Raw genomic sequence first — 13428 nt, forward strand, 5'->3', positions numbered from 1 at the left:
CGGGAGAGGCCACAACAGTGAGAGGCCCGCGTACCGCAAAAAAACAAAACAAAACAAAACAAAAAATCTGGTGACTGTTAGAAGAAGGCACATATGAAGAGATTTTGCCTCAGATATCTGAAGTACAACAACCACAGATCACCTCCACTGCAGAGACTACTGGAATAAAAATAAATGATCCCTACAGTGATTTGGTTCTTTCAAAGATATAAATTTATATAATACATACTGTTTTCCTTCTAAGCATCTCATAGGTAAGTTTTTAGTCAGAAACATCTAGGCTGAGATACAGATATCTATAAAATTTCTCTAGGCTTAAATAATAATATTTTAAAATCAATTGTCTACTCGTGAATAGTGAATATATAAAAATTTTAAGAAGAAGAAGAATCAATCAGAATTAGTCTCATCATACAGCTGAAATAAAATTCATAAGATGTGTCAGAGGGCTTCCCTGGTGGTGCAGTGGTTAAGAATCCACCTGCCAGTGCAAGGGAGCCCTGGTCCAGGAAGATCCCACATGCCGCAGAGCAACTAAGCCTCTGCACCACAACTACTGAGCCTGTGCTCTACAGCCCGCGAGCCACACTACTGAAGCCCGCGCTCCACAAGAGAAGCCACCCCAATGAGAAGCCCGTGCACCACAACGAAGTGCAGCCCCCGCTCACTGCAACTACAGAAAGCCCACGTGCTGCAACGAAGACCCAACACAGCCAAAAATAAATAAATAAAAATAAATAAATAAATAAATAAGATGTGTCGGACACAGTCATAGAATGGTATATGTCATCTCGAACCATATCAACAATCGGTACAATGAAGACGAGGAAATCAGGATTCAGAGACATTAAGTAACTTGCCTATTCAGGGATTAGACAGCGAAGCTAGGATTTGAATTTAAGACTGCCTGTCTCTGAAACCTATGGTCTTATACTATTTCCTAACTTCAAGAAGGGATAAAGCATCCAACCAGACAACAGTAATTAAAGAGACTGACCACAAATATGTCCTAATATAAACATATAAAAGTTTTAAAGTTTAAAGGAACCTCAGAGAACATCTACTCCGAGAACCTCATTTTACAAACGACACAACACTTTGCAGTCTCTGATCAGCCTTGGCTATTTCCACTACCCTCTGGCCTCCAATGTAAATACTACAAGGTTATCTGCAGATCCTTCCTGATAGCCTCAGCATAAATCAAATGAGGAATCATAGAAGAGCTATGTTTCAGTAAGTCATGGATGTGCTGAATAACTCCCCAAATTTGATATTTTTAGACTATAATAAAAAATAAATTCTTCCGTTACTTGCCTTATGCAGAATTTTGGTTACACAGAATTTGTAATACTGCTTTATTGCTACTTTTAACTCTTACCTTTGTGGCCACAAGAAACATAGTATAGAGGAACATAAGATTATGCCTTGATATTGCCAGATGATTGGTTTGCTGGAATGTGAAGATAACTGACCCCAGCAGGGTTACCTTGGCAGGGCTGAAAATAAAACACATTTTAACTCAATAAGTAATAAATATTATTTATCTTTATATTTCTCAAACAGTATTCTCAAAATATTAATTTAATGAGTTATTAATAGATGTAACACAAAAATGAGTTCTGTAAATATAAAGTTTTGGAAATGCTGAGTTACATAAAGTTAAATACCTTTCTTCACAGCATAAAGTATCAAAGTTTAGAATGTTCATACATACTGTGACTTTCTGATAAAGAGAGTACATTTCTATATGTAATATTTCTGAATTGACCACATAATACTTTTTCACAAAGGATTTGAAAGTCCCACGTTCCACAGCATGATTTGGGAAAAGTATGTTAGCCCTGAAAAACCTTATAGTGCTAACCAAGTTCCTTGGGTGGGATGGGGGATGGAAAAAGAAAGCCCTGATTTGCAGCATTTCCTCATTTCCCCAGTGTAAATACAGTCGCCCCGTGGTATTCGCAGGGAATTTGTTCCAGGAGCCCCCACATTTACCAAAATCCACTGATGCCCAAGTCTGTGATATAAGATGATGTAGTATTTGCATATAACCTATGCACATCCTCCCACATGCTTTAAACCATCTCTAGATTATTTACAATACCTAATATAATGTAAATGCTATGTAAACAGTTGTAATTACAGTATAAGTACTATGTAAACAGTTATCAGTACATGGCAAATTCAAGGTTTGCTTTCTGGAACTTTCTGGAATTTTTTTTCTAATAGTTTTGATCCACAGTTGGTTAATCCACTGATGCAGAAACCATGGATACAGAGGCCCAACTGTACTCCCACAGCCCACTTCAGGCTGCTGTGTGGAACGGCTCTCATAAAACAGTATGAGCCAGCTCCAGCACATCACTTAGCTAACTCCAGCACAAAATACTAGCGTGAGCCAATACATTACCCAATACATTAAAATTTAAAGTCTATAATATGTTTATCTATTAACATATAACAAGCACTACTTTCATGTCATATATTTGCCACATAAAGTATATCTCAGTAACAGATCATTTTCTAGCTCTTTATGTTTAAAACTAGAAAAAGATAAATAATAAACTCTTAGAATGCCACAGTATAAAATATGACAAATTTAAAAGCCCCTATAAACCACTTTATGAAAAATAAGTAGTTTGTTTAATCAGTACAAGCTAAGGATTGAGTTCAAAACAGTTAGGTTTGGGTAACAGGGGTTTGGATCTTGCCTACCAATAACTGGGCAGCATTCCTGTTTTAGAAGAGCGGTCCACAAACTTTTTGAGTGTGCATCTCTAGTGGTAAAAGTGTTTTAAGACACTCCTTAATATATATCAATTAATTTATAAATTATGTACATGTACAACTGTATTATAAAATGTACACCAAACTGACTTTTAAAAGGATGAGATAAAAAATAAATAGTTAATTCCATTAAGACATTGTCTTAATGTCCTTTTGCTACTCTGTTTCTAATAGTTTGGTTTCTGAACCATAGTGCCTCATCATGGGCATCTTAGCATACACATATTCTACTCTGGATTGTGTTCTCTTAGAGCATAAATTAAGAAGCAATGAATCTGAGGAGCAAGCATTCTGTAAACAATAAATTGAAGCAGGGGATTGGAGCAGGGCTGGGATTTAGCAAAAAGTCAATGAGATTGATTACAAAGATCAGAATGCATTCAGAAAATTCTTATACTTATTATATTAGTTTCCTGTGAACCTAGTAAATAAGCTATCTGCTTCCAAAATACAATGGTGGAATAAGCATAGGTAGCAGCTATAAGCACTCCCATGCCAAAAGAGAGAAAATGGAAGGAAGAAAGTGATCACAGTCCTATGCAATTTCAAAATCCAGCAGGGCAAATTCCGTTAGGTTTCAAGACCCAGGAATAATCTTCTGTGGCCTGAGGCTCCATCCTCTGAGTTTGCAGCTCTAATCTCTGCATTCATGGCTCTGGCTTTTGCACCTGTGACTCCAGTCTATGGGTCTGGCCTCAGGTTTCTAGGCCCGCAGGTCCCACCTTAAAGCCATTCTTCCTTTTCCCTGAATGGTAGCACATATCGACAGCTAAAAATTTTATCAGCCTGTTTCTACCTGTATAATTTTGGGAGTCTGACTTCTTTTATTTCATCTTGTCTCTGTCCCTTTCAGTCCAACCTGGCAGTGTTTCTGCTGATACAACACTTTCAAAAATCTTTTGGGTCTCCTACGCATGACACAGGGGATCCACGCCATCAGTCAAGATGGTCCTTCACGGATCTTTCCTGGATAATCTCATCTCTATTCCAGGCTTCTGCTATGATAGCTGAATGGATCCATGAATCACACGCCTAATCTCTTTTAACACTAGCAAATGTCCAGCCACACCCTTAACTTTCTCTCCACAGCAAGCTTTTCCTAAGAATGACTCTCCTAATTTTATCATCTTTTGCAATCTGTATAGGCTGAGAATTTCCCAAATCATCAAGTCTTAGTTTCTTTGTTTAGCAGTTATTCCCTCAATTCAACTCTTTCCTCTCACACTTCACTGTAAGAAGCAAGAAGAAACCAGCTCAGACTGCCAACACTTTGCTTCTGAAACTCAACTAAATATCCAAGTTCAATGCTTACAGATTATGCATTCCACACAACTGCAGCCATACAACTAAATCACCTTTCTTCCAGTTTCCAGTATCATGTTCCTCAATTCCTCTAAGACCTCGCCAGCACCTCTAACATTCATATTTTTACCAACATCCTGTTTATTACAATGTATGTATTCTCTAAGACCATACAGGCTTTTTCCACTATGCAAAAGTATTTGGTAATAAATATATGAAAACATATATATAGGCATACACAAAATATCATAATGGAGCCCAATGATTTCACTTGACAAACTGTTAATCACTCATTCATTCACATAATATTTACTGTCTACTATGTGATAGGTGTTTAGGATATAAGAGCAATCAAAAAAGACAAAATCCCTATACTTCACCTCTTGTATTCTTTGAAGCATGGAGGAAAGCCAAAGGGAGAGAAAAATAAACATAATGAATAAGTAAATTATAAAATATGATAAATGCTGTGGGAGAAATGGAGGGAAGTGTTGCAATTTTCAGCAGGGTAGTCCTCATTGAGAGGTAAGCTCTGAGAAAATCCTTTGAGCAAAGCAGATAAGGGAGTTGGCCACCTGAGGAAGAAGATTCTAGGCAGAGAGAGAAGTTAGTTTTAAACCAGACAACACCTGGCTTGCTCAAGGACAGAGTGCGGTGGGCAAGGCAGAGAACAGTAAGAGCTGAAGTCAGAGCAAATTAGGTGCGGGAGAGACACAGATCTTGGAGGGTCTCACAGGCCATCTGGGGAGTCACTGCAAGGTTCTGAACACAGGAGAATCACAATTTGATTTCAGTTTTACAGTCCCAAGAAATGTTTCATGGAAGACGTTTCAAAGCACATACTCAAAATGAGAAAAATTTCCCCTGAATAACACCAATGCTTTATTTATAACTTATTATCAATCAAAGCTCCTTTGTTCTATTTCTAAACTACATCATTTAAGCTTTAAGGGGTACATTCCAAGGTAAACATCCTGAAATCTACCGGTTCACTCAAACATATACTTCATCATTCATACTACTTCTCAACCTTCATTTTTAATCCATTCTAACGAGCTTATTTTCACATGAAGACTTTCTCACCTTGCTTATTATGGCCACTAAATCCTAAGGCTTTCCTTATTGAATTGTGGGAATAGTAACTGTATTTCTCTATTTCATTTTCAGGTGCATCAGGGATATATTTGTGACTTATTTAAGATTGGGTCAGTGTCTTTAGAGAACACCTAATGATTAGATTCTCTTAAATAGGTGCAAAAGGTAGTCTGCATCGTACAAGCATAGAATGGGTTATTTCCTCTAATCTTTTTCTTATTTTTATATGTATTGCGTTGGCCAAAAGGTTTGTTCAGTTTCTTCCGCAGATGGCTCTAGCAGCACTTAATTGTCTTTAACTTTATTCGAAACAATTTTGTTAGATTGTATGTGACAGCTGTCACATCAGTGTGCAGTTAAAAAAAGACTTATCAAAATTAGTGAATTTTTGTGTAGCCATTTTAACATTGAAGGTGGAAGAAAAAAAGCAACGTTTTTGGCATATTATGCTTTATTATTTCAAGAAAGGTAAAACACAACTGAAACACAAAAAAAGATTTGTGCAGTGTATGGAGAAGGTGCTGTGACTGACTGAACATGTCAAAAGTGGACCGTGAAGTTTCGTGCTGGAGATTTCTCGCTGGACGATGCTCCACGGTTGGGCAGGCCAGTTGAAGTTGATAGAGACCAAATCAAAATATTAACTGAGAACAATCAACATTATACCATGCCGGAGATAGCCGACATACTCAAAATATCCAAATCAAGTGCTGAAAATCATTTGCACCAGCTTGGTTATGTTAATTGCTTTGGTGTTTGGGTTCCACATAAGTTAAGTGAAAAAAATCTTTTTGACCGTATTTCCGCATGCAATTCTCTACTAAACGTAATGAAAATGTTCCATTTTTAAAACATATTGTGATGGGCGATGAAAAGTGGATACTGTACAATAATGTGGAATGGAAGAGATCGTGGGGCAAGTGAAATAAACTACCACTAACCACACCACAGGCCAGTCTTCATCCAAAGAGGCTGATGTTGTGTATGTGGTGGGATTGGAAGGAGTCCTCTATTATGAGCTCCTTCCGGGAACCCAAAAGATTAATTCCAAGAAGCACTGTTCCCAATTAGACCAAATGAAAGCAGCACTAGATGAAAAGTGTCCAGAATTAATCAACAGAAAATGCATAATCTTCCATCAGGATAACGCAAGACCGCATGTTTCTTTGATGACCACGCAAAAACTGTTACAGCTTGGCTGGGAAGTTCTGATTCATCTGCCATGTTCACCAGACATTGCACCTTCGAATTTCCATTTACTTCGGTCTTTATAAAATTCTTTTAATGGAAAAAAAATTCAATTCCCTGGAAGACTGTAAAAGGCACCTGGAACAGTTCTTTGCTCAAAAACATAAAAAGTTTTGGGAAGATGTAATTATGAAGTTGCCTGAAAAATGGCAGAAGGTAGTGGAACAAAAGGGTGAATACATTGTTCAATAAAGTTCTTGGTAAAAATGAAAAAAGTGTCTTTTTTTTTTACTTAAAAACCGAAGGCACTTTTTGGCCAACCCAATAGTTAAATTCACCTCTCACTTTTAAAGCAAGTAAAAGGGCTTTACGATAATGTATTGACTGTTACCATAAGCTTGACATTTTACTACCAGGAACTATGAATAATTTGAAATCTGGGTGAAAATTAATGAAAATGCCAAGAGCCTGCAATTGATTCTAGAGAATTCTCTTCCTATGTAGTTCTTGCTCCATAAATACACACTCTTCCCACAGTTCTACAATAATCCAAGAGTTTTTGTTTGGTTTTATTTTCTAAGAGGAGGAACCCACAGAAAAAGGAATCAATATTTAGTTTAAAAGCTACATTTAAGAGAGCAGACTTCTTGAAAAACTTAGGTTTCCTGGTTTTCTTCCCATTATCCTTTTATTTATTTGTTTGTTTGTTTCATCCACATTTAGAGATCCCAAAATGTGTTTTTAAATAAACTGGTAAGATCTAAGGATAAAAGGCTAAGTCTCAGTACAGTCTATACCAACTCACTAGGACATCTTCAGCCATTCATCAGCTTCTGGTTTCCAACAGCCTTTTACCAATTGCTCAAAATTCGTGATAATGCTACCACCTGCACCTAAAAAGAACAAGATAAAACAAGAATACTTAACCAATTTTCTTGAGAAAATATATGAAATAAAGCCATAATTCTATCTTTTGACTTAAAATTCCAAAATCAACTCCAAAATATGATTCTTGGGAGGGAGAAAAAAGTTGTCTTGTACATTTATGATACAGAGACAATTACAATTCTTTCATGGCAACTGTCTATTGTACTACAAATAAGGTTAAAATTGGGGCCTCAGACAGAGATGTGGCTAGAGGTTTGTTTCTGACCTGAAAAAATAAACTTCTCTGCTTTATCACTTCCTTCCCTAATTTTAGTTTTAGGGGCAGTACACTATAACAACAGATTGAGAAATTTATTCAGTTCCAACATACAATAAAGGTAGGTAATGCAGAGTGAACATGAACTCATAATCAATCACATTTACTATTTCAGGTTATTCAGGATGAAAAAAGCGAGGAAAAAAAAAACAGAGCAAAGTTTTTTAATTACACGTGCCACATAATTTCTTATGTAAACTTGTTTTATTTATGGTGGTGGCTACACATTAACTACAAATCCCTCTGGTTATGGCTTCTAATCAAACCAATAATAAATATTCTATTTTTAAGACAATCAGGCTCAAAAGAATGGCTGATGACTAGTACTAGTGAATAGTGCCAGTTTTGAATTAACTTTACCAGCCAACAGAAACAAGGCTTCCATCTTCCAAAAAAGACTGTTATTAAAGTATGTGGTCCCCATTAATTTAACTAGAGAATTGTTCAGTAGTTGTAGTACACCAATAACAGAATATTTATGAACACATATTGTTAATATTACCTCGGGCCCATCCAATAGCTATCATGACTATCCAGCCATTTTTGTAATAGCTATTAGCATGGGTGACTCCACCTACTATTTTCCAAGTTCTGGTCACTTCCTTCATTCCCACAGCCAAGAGTTGAACAGGTAGGAATGAATATCCCTGGGAAACAAGGTCACGGGGGCAAAAAAATACAATATACCTGAAATTAAAATTTAAATATTTTAATACATGAGTGGAATCAGAAGAACAAAAATTAAAATCCAGAATATCAGCAATAACAATTTGATAAAACACAACAAATGGAATTATCCATATAAACATGGAATTTGACTGCAAGAAGACCACAGATTGGGTAAAGTCAATTTTTTTTTTTTTTTTTTTTTTGGCTACTCCGTGCAGCATGTGGGATCTTAGTTCTCTGACCACGGATCAAACCCGTGCCCCCTGCAGTGGAAGCACAGAATCTTAACCACTAGACCACCAGGGAAGTCCCAAAGTCAATTTTTTAAAATCACATGAAGCACATAAAATAATCTGCCAAAAAGTCATAATCAAAGGGGAATATAAATTTTGTACTTCTGAGTACTCTATAAATGCAAAAAGTATTCACTGAGTTCCTAATTTGTGACTACACTAGTCTAGAAGCTAAGTGCTGAATCCACCAACAAAATTAAGCAAGTGTATAATCACTTCTGGTTTTGGGCTTCTCTAGGTAGGGTGCCTTTGTCTTTGGAAAAGGAATTAGAAAAGGGACCTTAGTAGCTGAGCAAGGGACACCATTTCAATCCCACTTACATCTTCACCTGTGCCCCTTTGTGCATAAACTGTAACCTATACAGAGAAAGGTCATTGCTCTCAAGGAGACAGATTCACTCGTGTTAAGGAAAAACTTATCTTCATACGGCTAAAAGAATATGAAGCTTGTTCTTCAATTTAGTTGAGTAAGTTTAAGTTTTAACCAATTAAATTGTGATGTTAGTTTAAGAATAATTCACTCCTCCTCAGGTGAATTATTTTTTGAAGCCTCATTTGTTCTAAACACCTGTTCAACAATTTAACAGTAGTGTTGATTGGAAAACACAGCACTTTTTCCCCCCATTCCTAAAATATTCTCTGGCAGACAATTTTGTGCTTAAAGCAGAACATTTATCTTGATACAGAATACACTGCAAGAAAGAAGTACTCTATCTCTGCTAAAAGAAGTTGTTAACCTTATTGTAATTCATGGCTCATAAAGTCTGAATTCCTAAAAGTATTTGTGGAATATGAAATCCTGTTTGCCAAAACACTGCTTCAGGGACCCAATGTAAGATGAAATGGTTTGTTCAGCCTGAAGCACCCTCTCTTTCTTCAACTCCATTTACCAATTCCTTCCTGTTCTTCAAGGTGCACTTAAATACTACCATATACATTGACTTTGGGAGTTTTGTTTTATTTAATATTCTCAGTTCAGACTAAATTCTGATGGTTCTGTACAACTAAAACAACTGGTTCCTATACTTCAACACAGCTCTTTAGACATTTTTCTTTATAATATATAAAGGCTATAATATTCAAATTGTAACAGTCCTTAGATGGCAGGAATCATTCACCTTGTTACCCCCTGAAACTCAGCATAATAAAAAGTAGCCCTGGACTTCCCTGGTGGCACAGTGGTTAAGAATCCGCCTGCCAATGCAGGGGACACAGGTTCGAGCCCTGGTCCGGGAAGATCCCACATGCCATGGAGAAACTAAGCCCGTGTGCCACAACTACTGAGCCTGCACTGTAGAGCCCATGAGCCACAACTACTGAGCCCACATGCCGCAACTACTGAAGCCCGTGGGCCTAGAGGCTGTGCTCCGCAACAAGAGAAGCCACCACAATGAGAAGCTCACGTACCACAACGAAGAGTAGCCACTGCTCGCCACAACTAGAGAAAGCCCGTGCACAGCAATGAAGACCCAATGCAGCCAAAAATAAATAAATAAATTTATTAACAAAAAAACAGTAGGCCTGAGTTAAATCATTTATTAACAGTTAAAAAATTAGCAGGAGGCAAACCACAAAATATATCAAATCAAAGAATCATCTGATAATTAAAGAGTTTGAGACAAAGGAATAAATTATCTAAAAGTAGTAAAAAGCTTTTAAAAAATGACTGGTATTATATAAAATCTTTAATGTTCATATAACATTTTGAAAGCCTGTATACAAGTCTCTCTTTAAATATAGAACAAATTTCCAGGAAGTTGGCTAGGTGCCGGGGGAAAAAAACAAAGTTACACCTAAGCAATTTTTAAATGTATTTTTAAATAAAATAAAAATATTTTGGTATCCACTCTAGATTAGATTAAGACAGGGAGATTTGGTTTCACTTTAGCAGTAATGAATGCTCAAAATACTCAAACAAAAAAACAACAAAACAAAAATAATACACATGACCCCATTTTCATTCTCTACACCAAGACTATCTTCAACATGAGTTAAAAGGCTACACTATCACAAGAGCAATCTTGGACTTCTTTTTTATTTTTTGACTGTGTCATGGGGCATGAGGGATCTTAGTTCTCCAACTAGGGATAAAACCTGTGCCCCCTGCAGTGGAAGCACGGAGTCTTAACCACTGGACCACCAGGGAAGTCCCCATCTTGGACTTTTTATATTCAACTATGTGACATTATGGCATATGGTCTAAAATTTGTAATTACTGCTATTTCTAATAAATAAGTCTTTATTGCATCAATCAGATACGTAAGTCCCCTATATCTGAACCTTCAAGTTGCGAACTTTCAAAGATGTGAACGTGTGTTCCCATGTCCAATCACATAAGTTAGTTCACGTGTCTGGCATACATTATCACACGCATACGTCCTCTACAAGTGGTTGTGTTCTGTGTACTTTTCTGCACAGTACTGTATAGAGTACAGTAGTACAGTATCTTTATTTCAAGCCCCGGATATCCGGGAGCAAGCGTTAAAAGCAGCAGTGATGTAGCTGGTACTGCTAAGAGCCAAGCGATAAGGACGGAAACAAAAGTAAAATAATTGAGTGGAGTGAGGTGAAAAGATGGTAGATGTCGCTCGTTCTTATAACACGAATCGTTCAACCATCGGCACGATTCTAAAGAACAAGGACAGATCATGTTAACACGAAGTCTGCTATGCCAGTGATGTCAACAATAATATTGAAGAAGTGTGGGAAAGTGATGGAGGAGATGGAGAAACTTCTCAGTGTGTGGATGCAGGATCAGCATCAGCGCTGAGTCCTGCTCAGCTTAATGCTGATTCAAGAGAAAGCTAAAAGCCTTTATGAAGACTTGAAGAAGAAACATGGCAAAGAACCAGAGGGCACACCTTTTAATGCCAGCCATGGCTGGTTTCATCAGTTTAAGGCAGAGTCAACCTTCACAACATAAAACTAAGTGGCGAGGCAGCAAGTGCAGATACGGTAGCCGCTCGAGAATTTCCTGAAACACTTCAAGAAATTATTGATGAAGGTGCATATTTACCCAAGCAGGTTTTTAATGTGGATGAGACAGAACTGTCCTGAAAGAGGATGCCAGACTGAAGTTACATCAGTAAGGAGGAAAAGCTGATGTCAGGCTATAAAGCAGCAAAGTATAGGCTAACTCTGTTGTTTGGTGGCAATGCTTCCGGCGATATGCAGCTGAAGCCTCTCTTAGTTTATCATTCAGAGAACCCAAGAACCCTTAAACACATAGCCAAAGGCTCTCTTCCTGTTGTGTGGAAGAGTAATAAGCCCAAGCATGAGTTACACAGGCCATTTTCCAGGACTGGTTTTTCTAGCACCGTATCCCAGAGGTAGAGAAATATTGCTTGGCAAAGGACATCCCATTCAACATTCTTTTGCTACTCCGGGCCACCCCCCATTCATGGATGACTTTCATCCCAACCTCAAAGTAGTGCATCTGTCACCAAATACTATGTTGCTCATCCAACCTATGGACCAGGGAGTAATACCAACTTTCAAGAAATATTATTTACATCACACTTTTCATCAGGCAGTAAAGGCGAGTGACGGATCAGGAACAACCCTGCAACATTTTTGGAAGGACTGTAACATCTACAAGGTTTGATTGGCATGAGGTTATGGCCATCACCACGACTGGGGTTTGGAGGAAACTTGCCCACAGTTTGTTCATGATTTTCATGGATTTGAGAAGGTGGATGAGGAGTCCAAAGAGGTCTTCAGCAACTTAGTGACCCTCAGCGAATAGCTGGTGCTAGATCTGCAAGAGGACGACTTCAATGTACTCCTTGCTGTGCAACACGAGGAGCTTAGTATTGAAGACCTGATGCAATTGGAGGCCCAGAGAAAAGACGAAGAGACAAGAGGAAGAAGAAGTAACCGAAGAACTGAAGAGATTCATGATACAGGAAATGGCAAGGGGATTTTCTTCATTTGAGGAGGCACTGTTAGTTTTTGAGGCACAGGACCCGAATATAGAACGGTACGCAAAGGTTGCAGCAGCCATTCAGAATGCAATCCAGGGCTACACTGTCATCTACGATGAGAAAAAAAAAAGAGCGACTACCCAGACACCACTGGATCGTTTTTTCAAGAGGGTAGATAGAATTAAATCAAGCAAGGAACCAGAACCTCTGCCATCAACGTCAGGCCTGAGTGGAATTGCGGCTTGCCCTCCACCTCCTGTTGCTGACGATCCTTCAGCTCTGCCATCTCCCACCTCCTCTCCCTCTTCCAGTCAGTAACGCTTCTTCCCTGTTCACTTGATGCCAGCCCCTGTATGCCAGCTGTTGTACTGTACAACTGTACTTTTCAAGGTACTGTACTGTAAGATTTTAAATGTTTTCTTTATTTTTGTGTGTTTTTTATGTATTATTTGTGGAAAAGTATTATACACCTATTACAGTACCGTACTAGCCAATTGTTAGGTACCTAGGCTAACTTTGTTGGACTTACAAACAAGTTGCACTTAAGAACGAGCTCTCAGAACTGAACTTGTTTGTACATAGGGGACTTACTGTATTTCTAAAGTATATCTACAATATGCTAATATTTTAAACAGAAAACAGTTCTTGTTTCAATTATTAAATAGCCACAGGGCAAAAGAACAACTGTTTATTGTGCTCAGTAGACTTACAAGTAAGCAGATCAGACCAGTGGTGCCCTAAGTAGCCATTCCTGCTCTATAACACAAGTCACCTTTTAAAAATTCCATCAATGACTCACTCAACAAACACTCATTAAGAAATCATCATGTCCCTCCTTCTGTAAAGATCATAATTTCACCTTTAACTAAAATTGTAACATCTATGGAACTTTTAACTTGAAAAGTGCTTAAAGAAAACATATCAAAAATGAAGGAGTAGAACATATCAGACATGAAATGGAACGAGA

General features: G+C 37.7%; 1 protein-coding gene across 2 annotated transcripts in view; it reads right to left on the reverse strand.

Annotated features, from left to right (window-relative positions):
* TMEM38B (transmembrane protein 38B) overlaps positions 1-13428 on the reverse strand; it is a 69291-nt gene that overhangs the window by 23588 nt on the left and 32275 nt on the right. For both annotated transcript variants that reach the window (XM_082842144.1, XM_082842143.1), the window contains exons 3-5: positions 8079-8263; positions 7178-7265; positions 1379-1496 (exon numbers count right to left, since the gene is read on the reverse strand). In XM_082842144.1, coding sequence (XP_082698270.1) covers positions 1379-1496; positions 7178-7265; positions 8079-8263 — 391 coding nt within the window. The remainder of the gene's footprint in view (positions 1-1378; positions 1497-7177; positions 7266-8078; positions 8264-13428) is intronic.

This window comes from Leucopleurus acutus (genome assembly GCF_964270905.1).
Source record: "Leucopleurus acutus genome assembly, chromosome: 7".
NCBI lineage: Eukaryota > Metazoa > Chordata > Mammalia > Artiodactyla > Delphinidae > Leucopleurus > Leucopleurus acutus.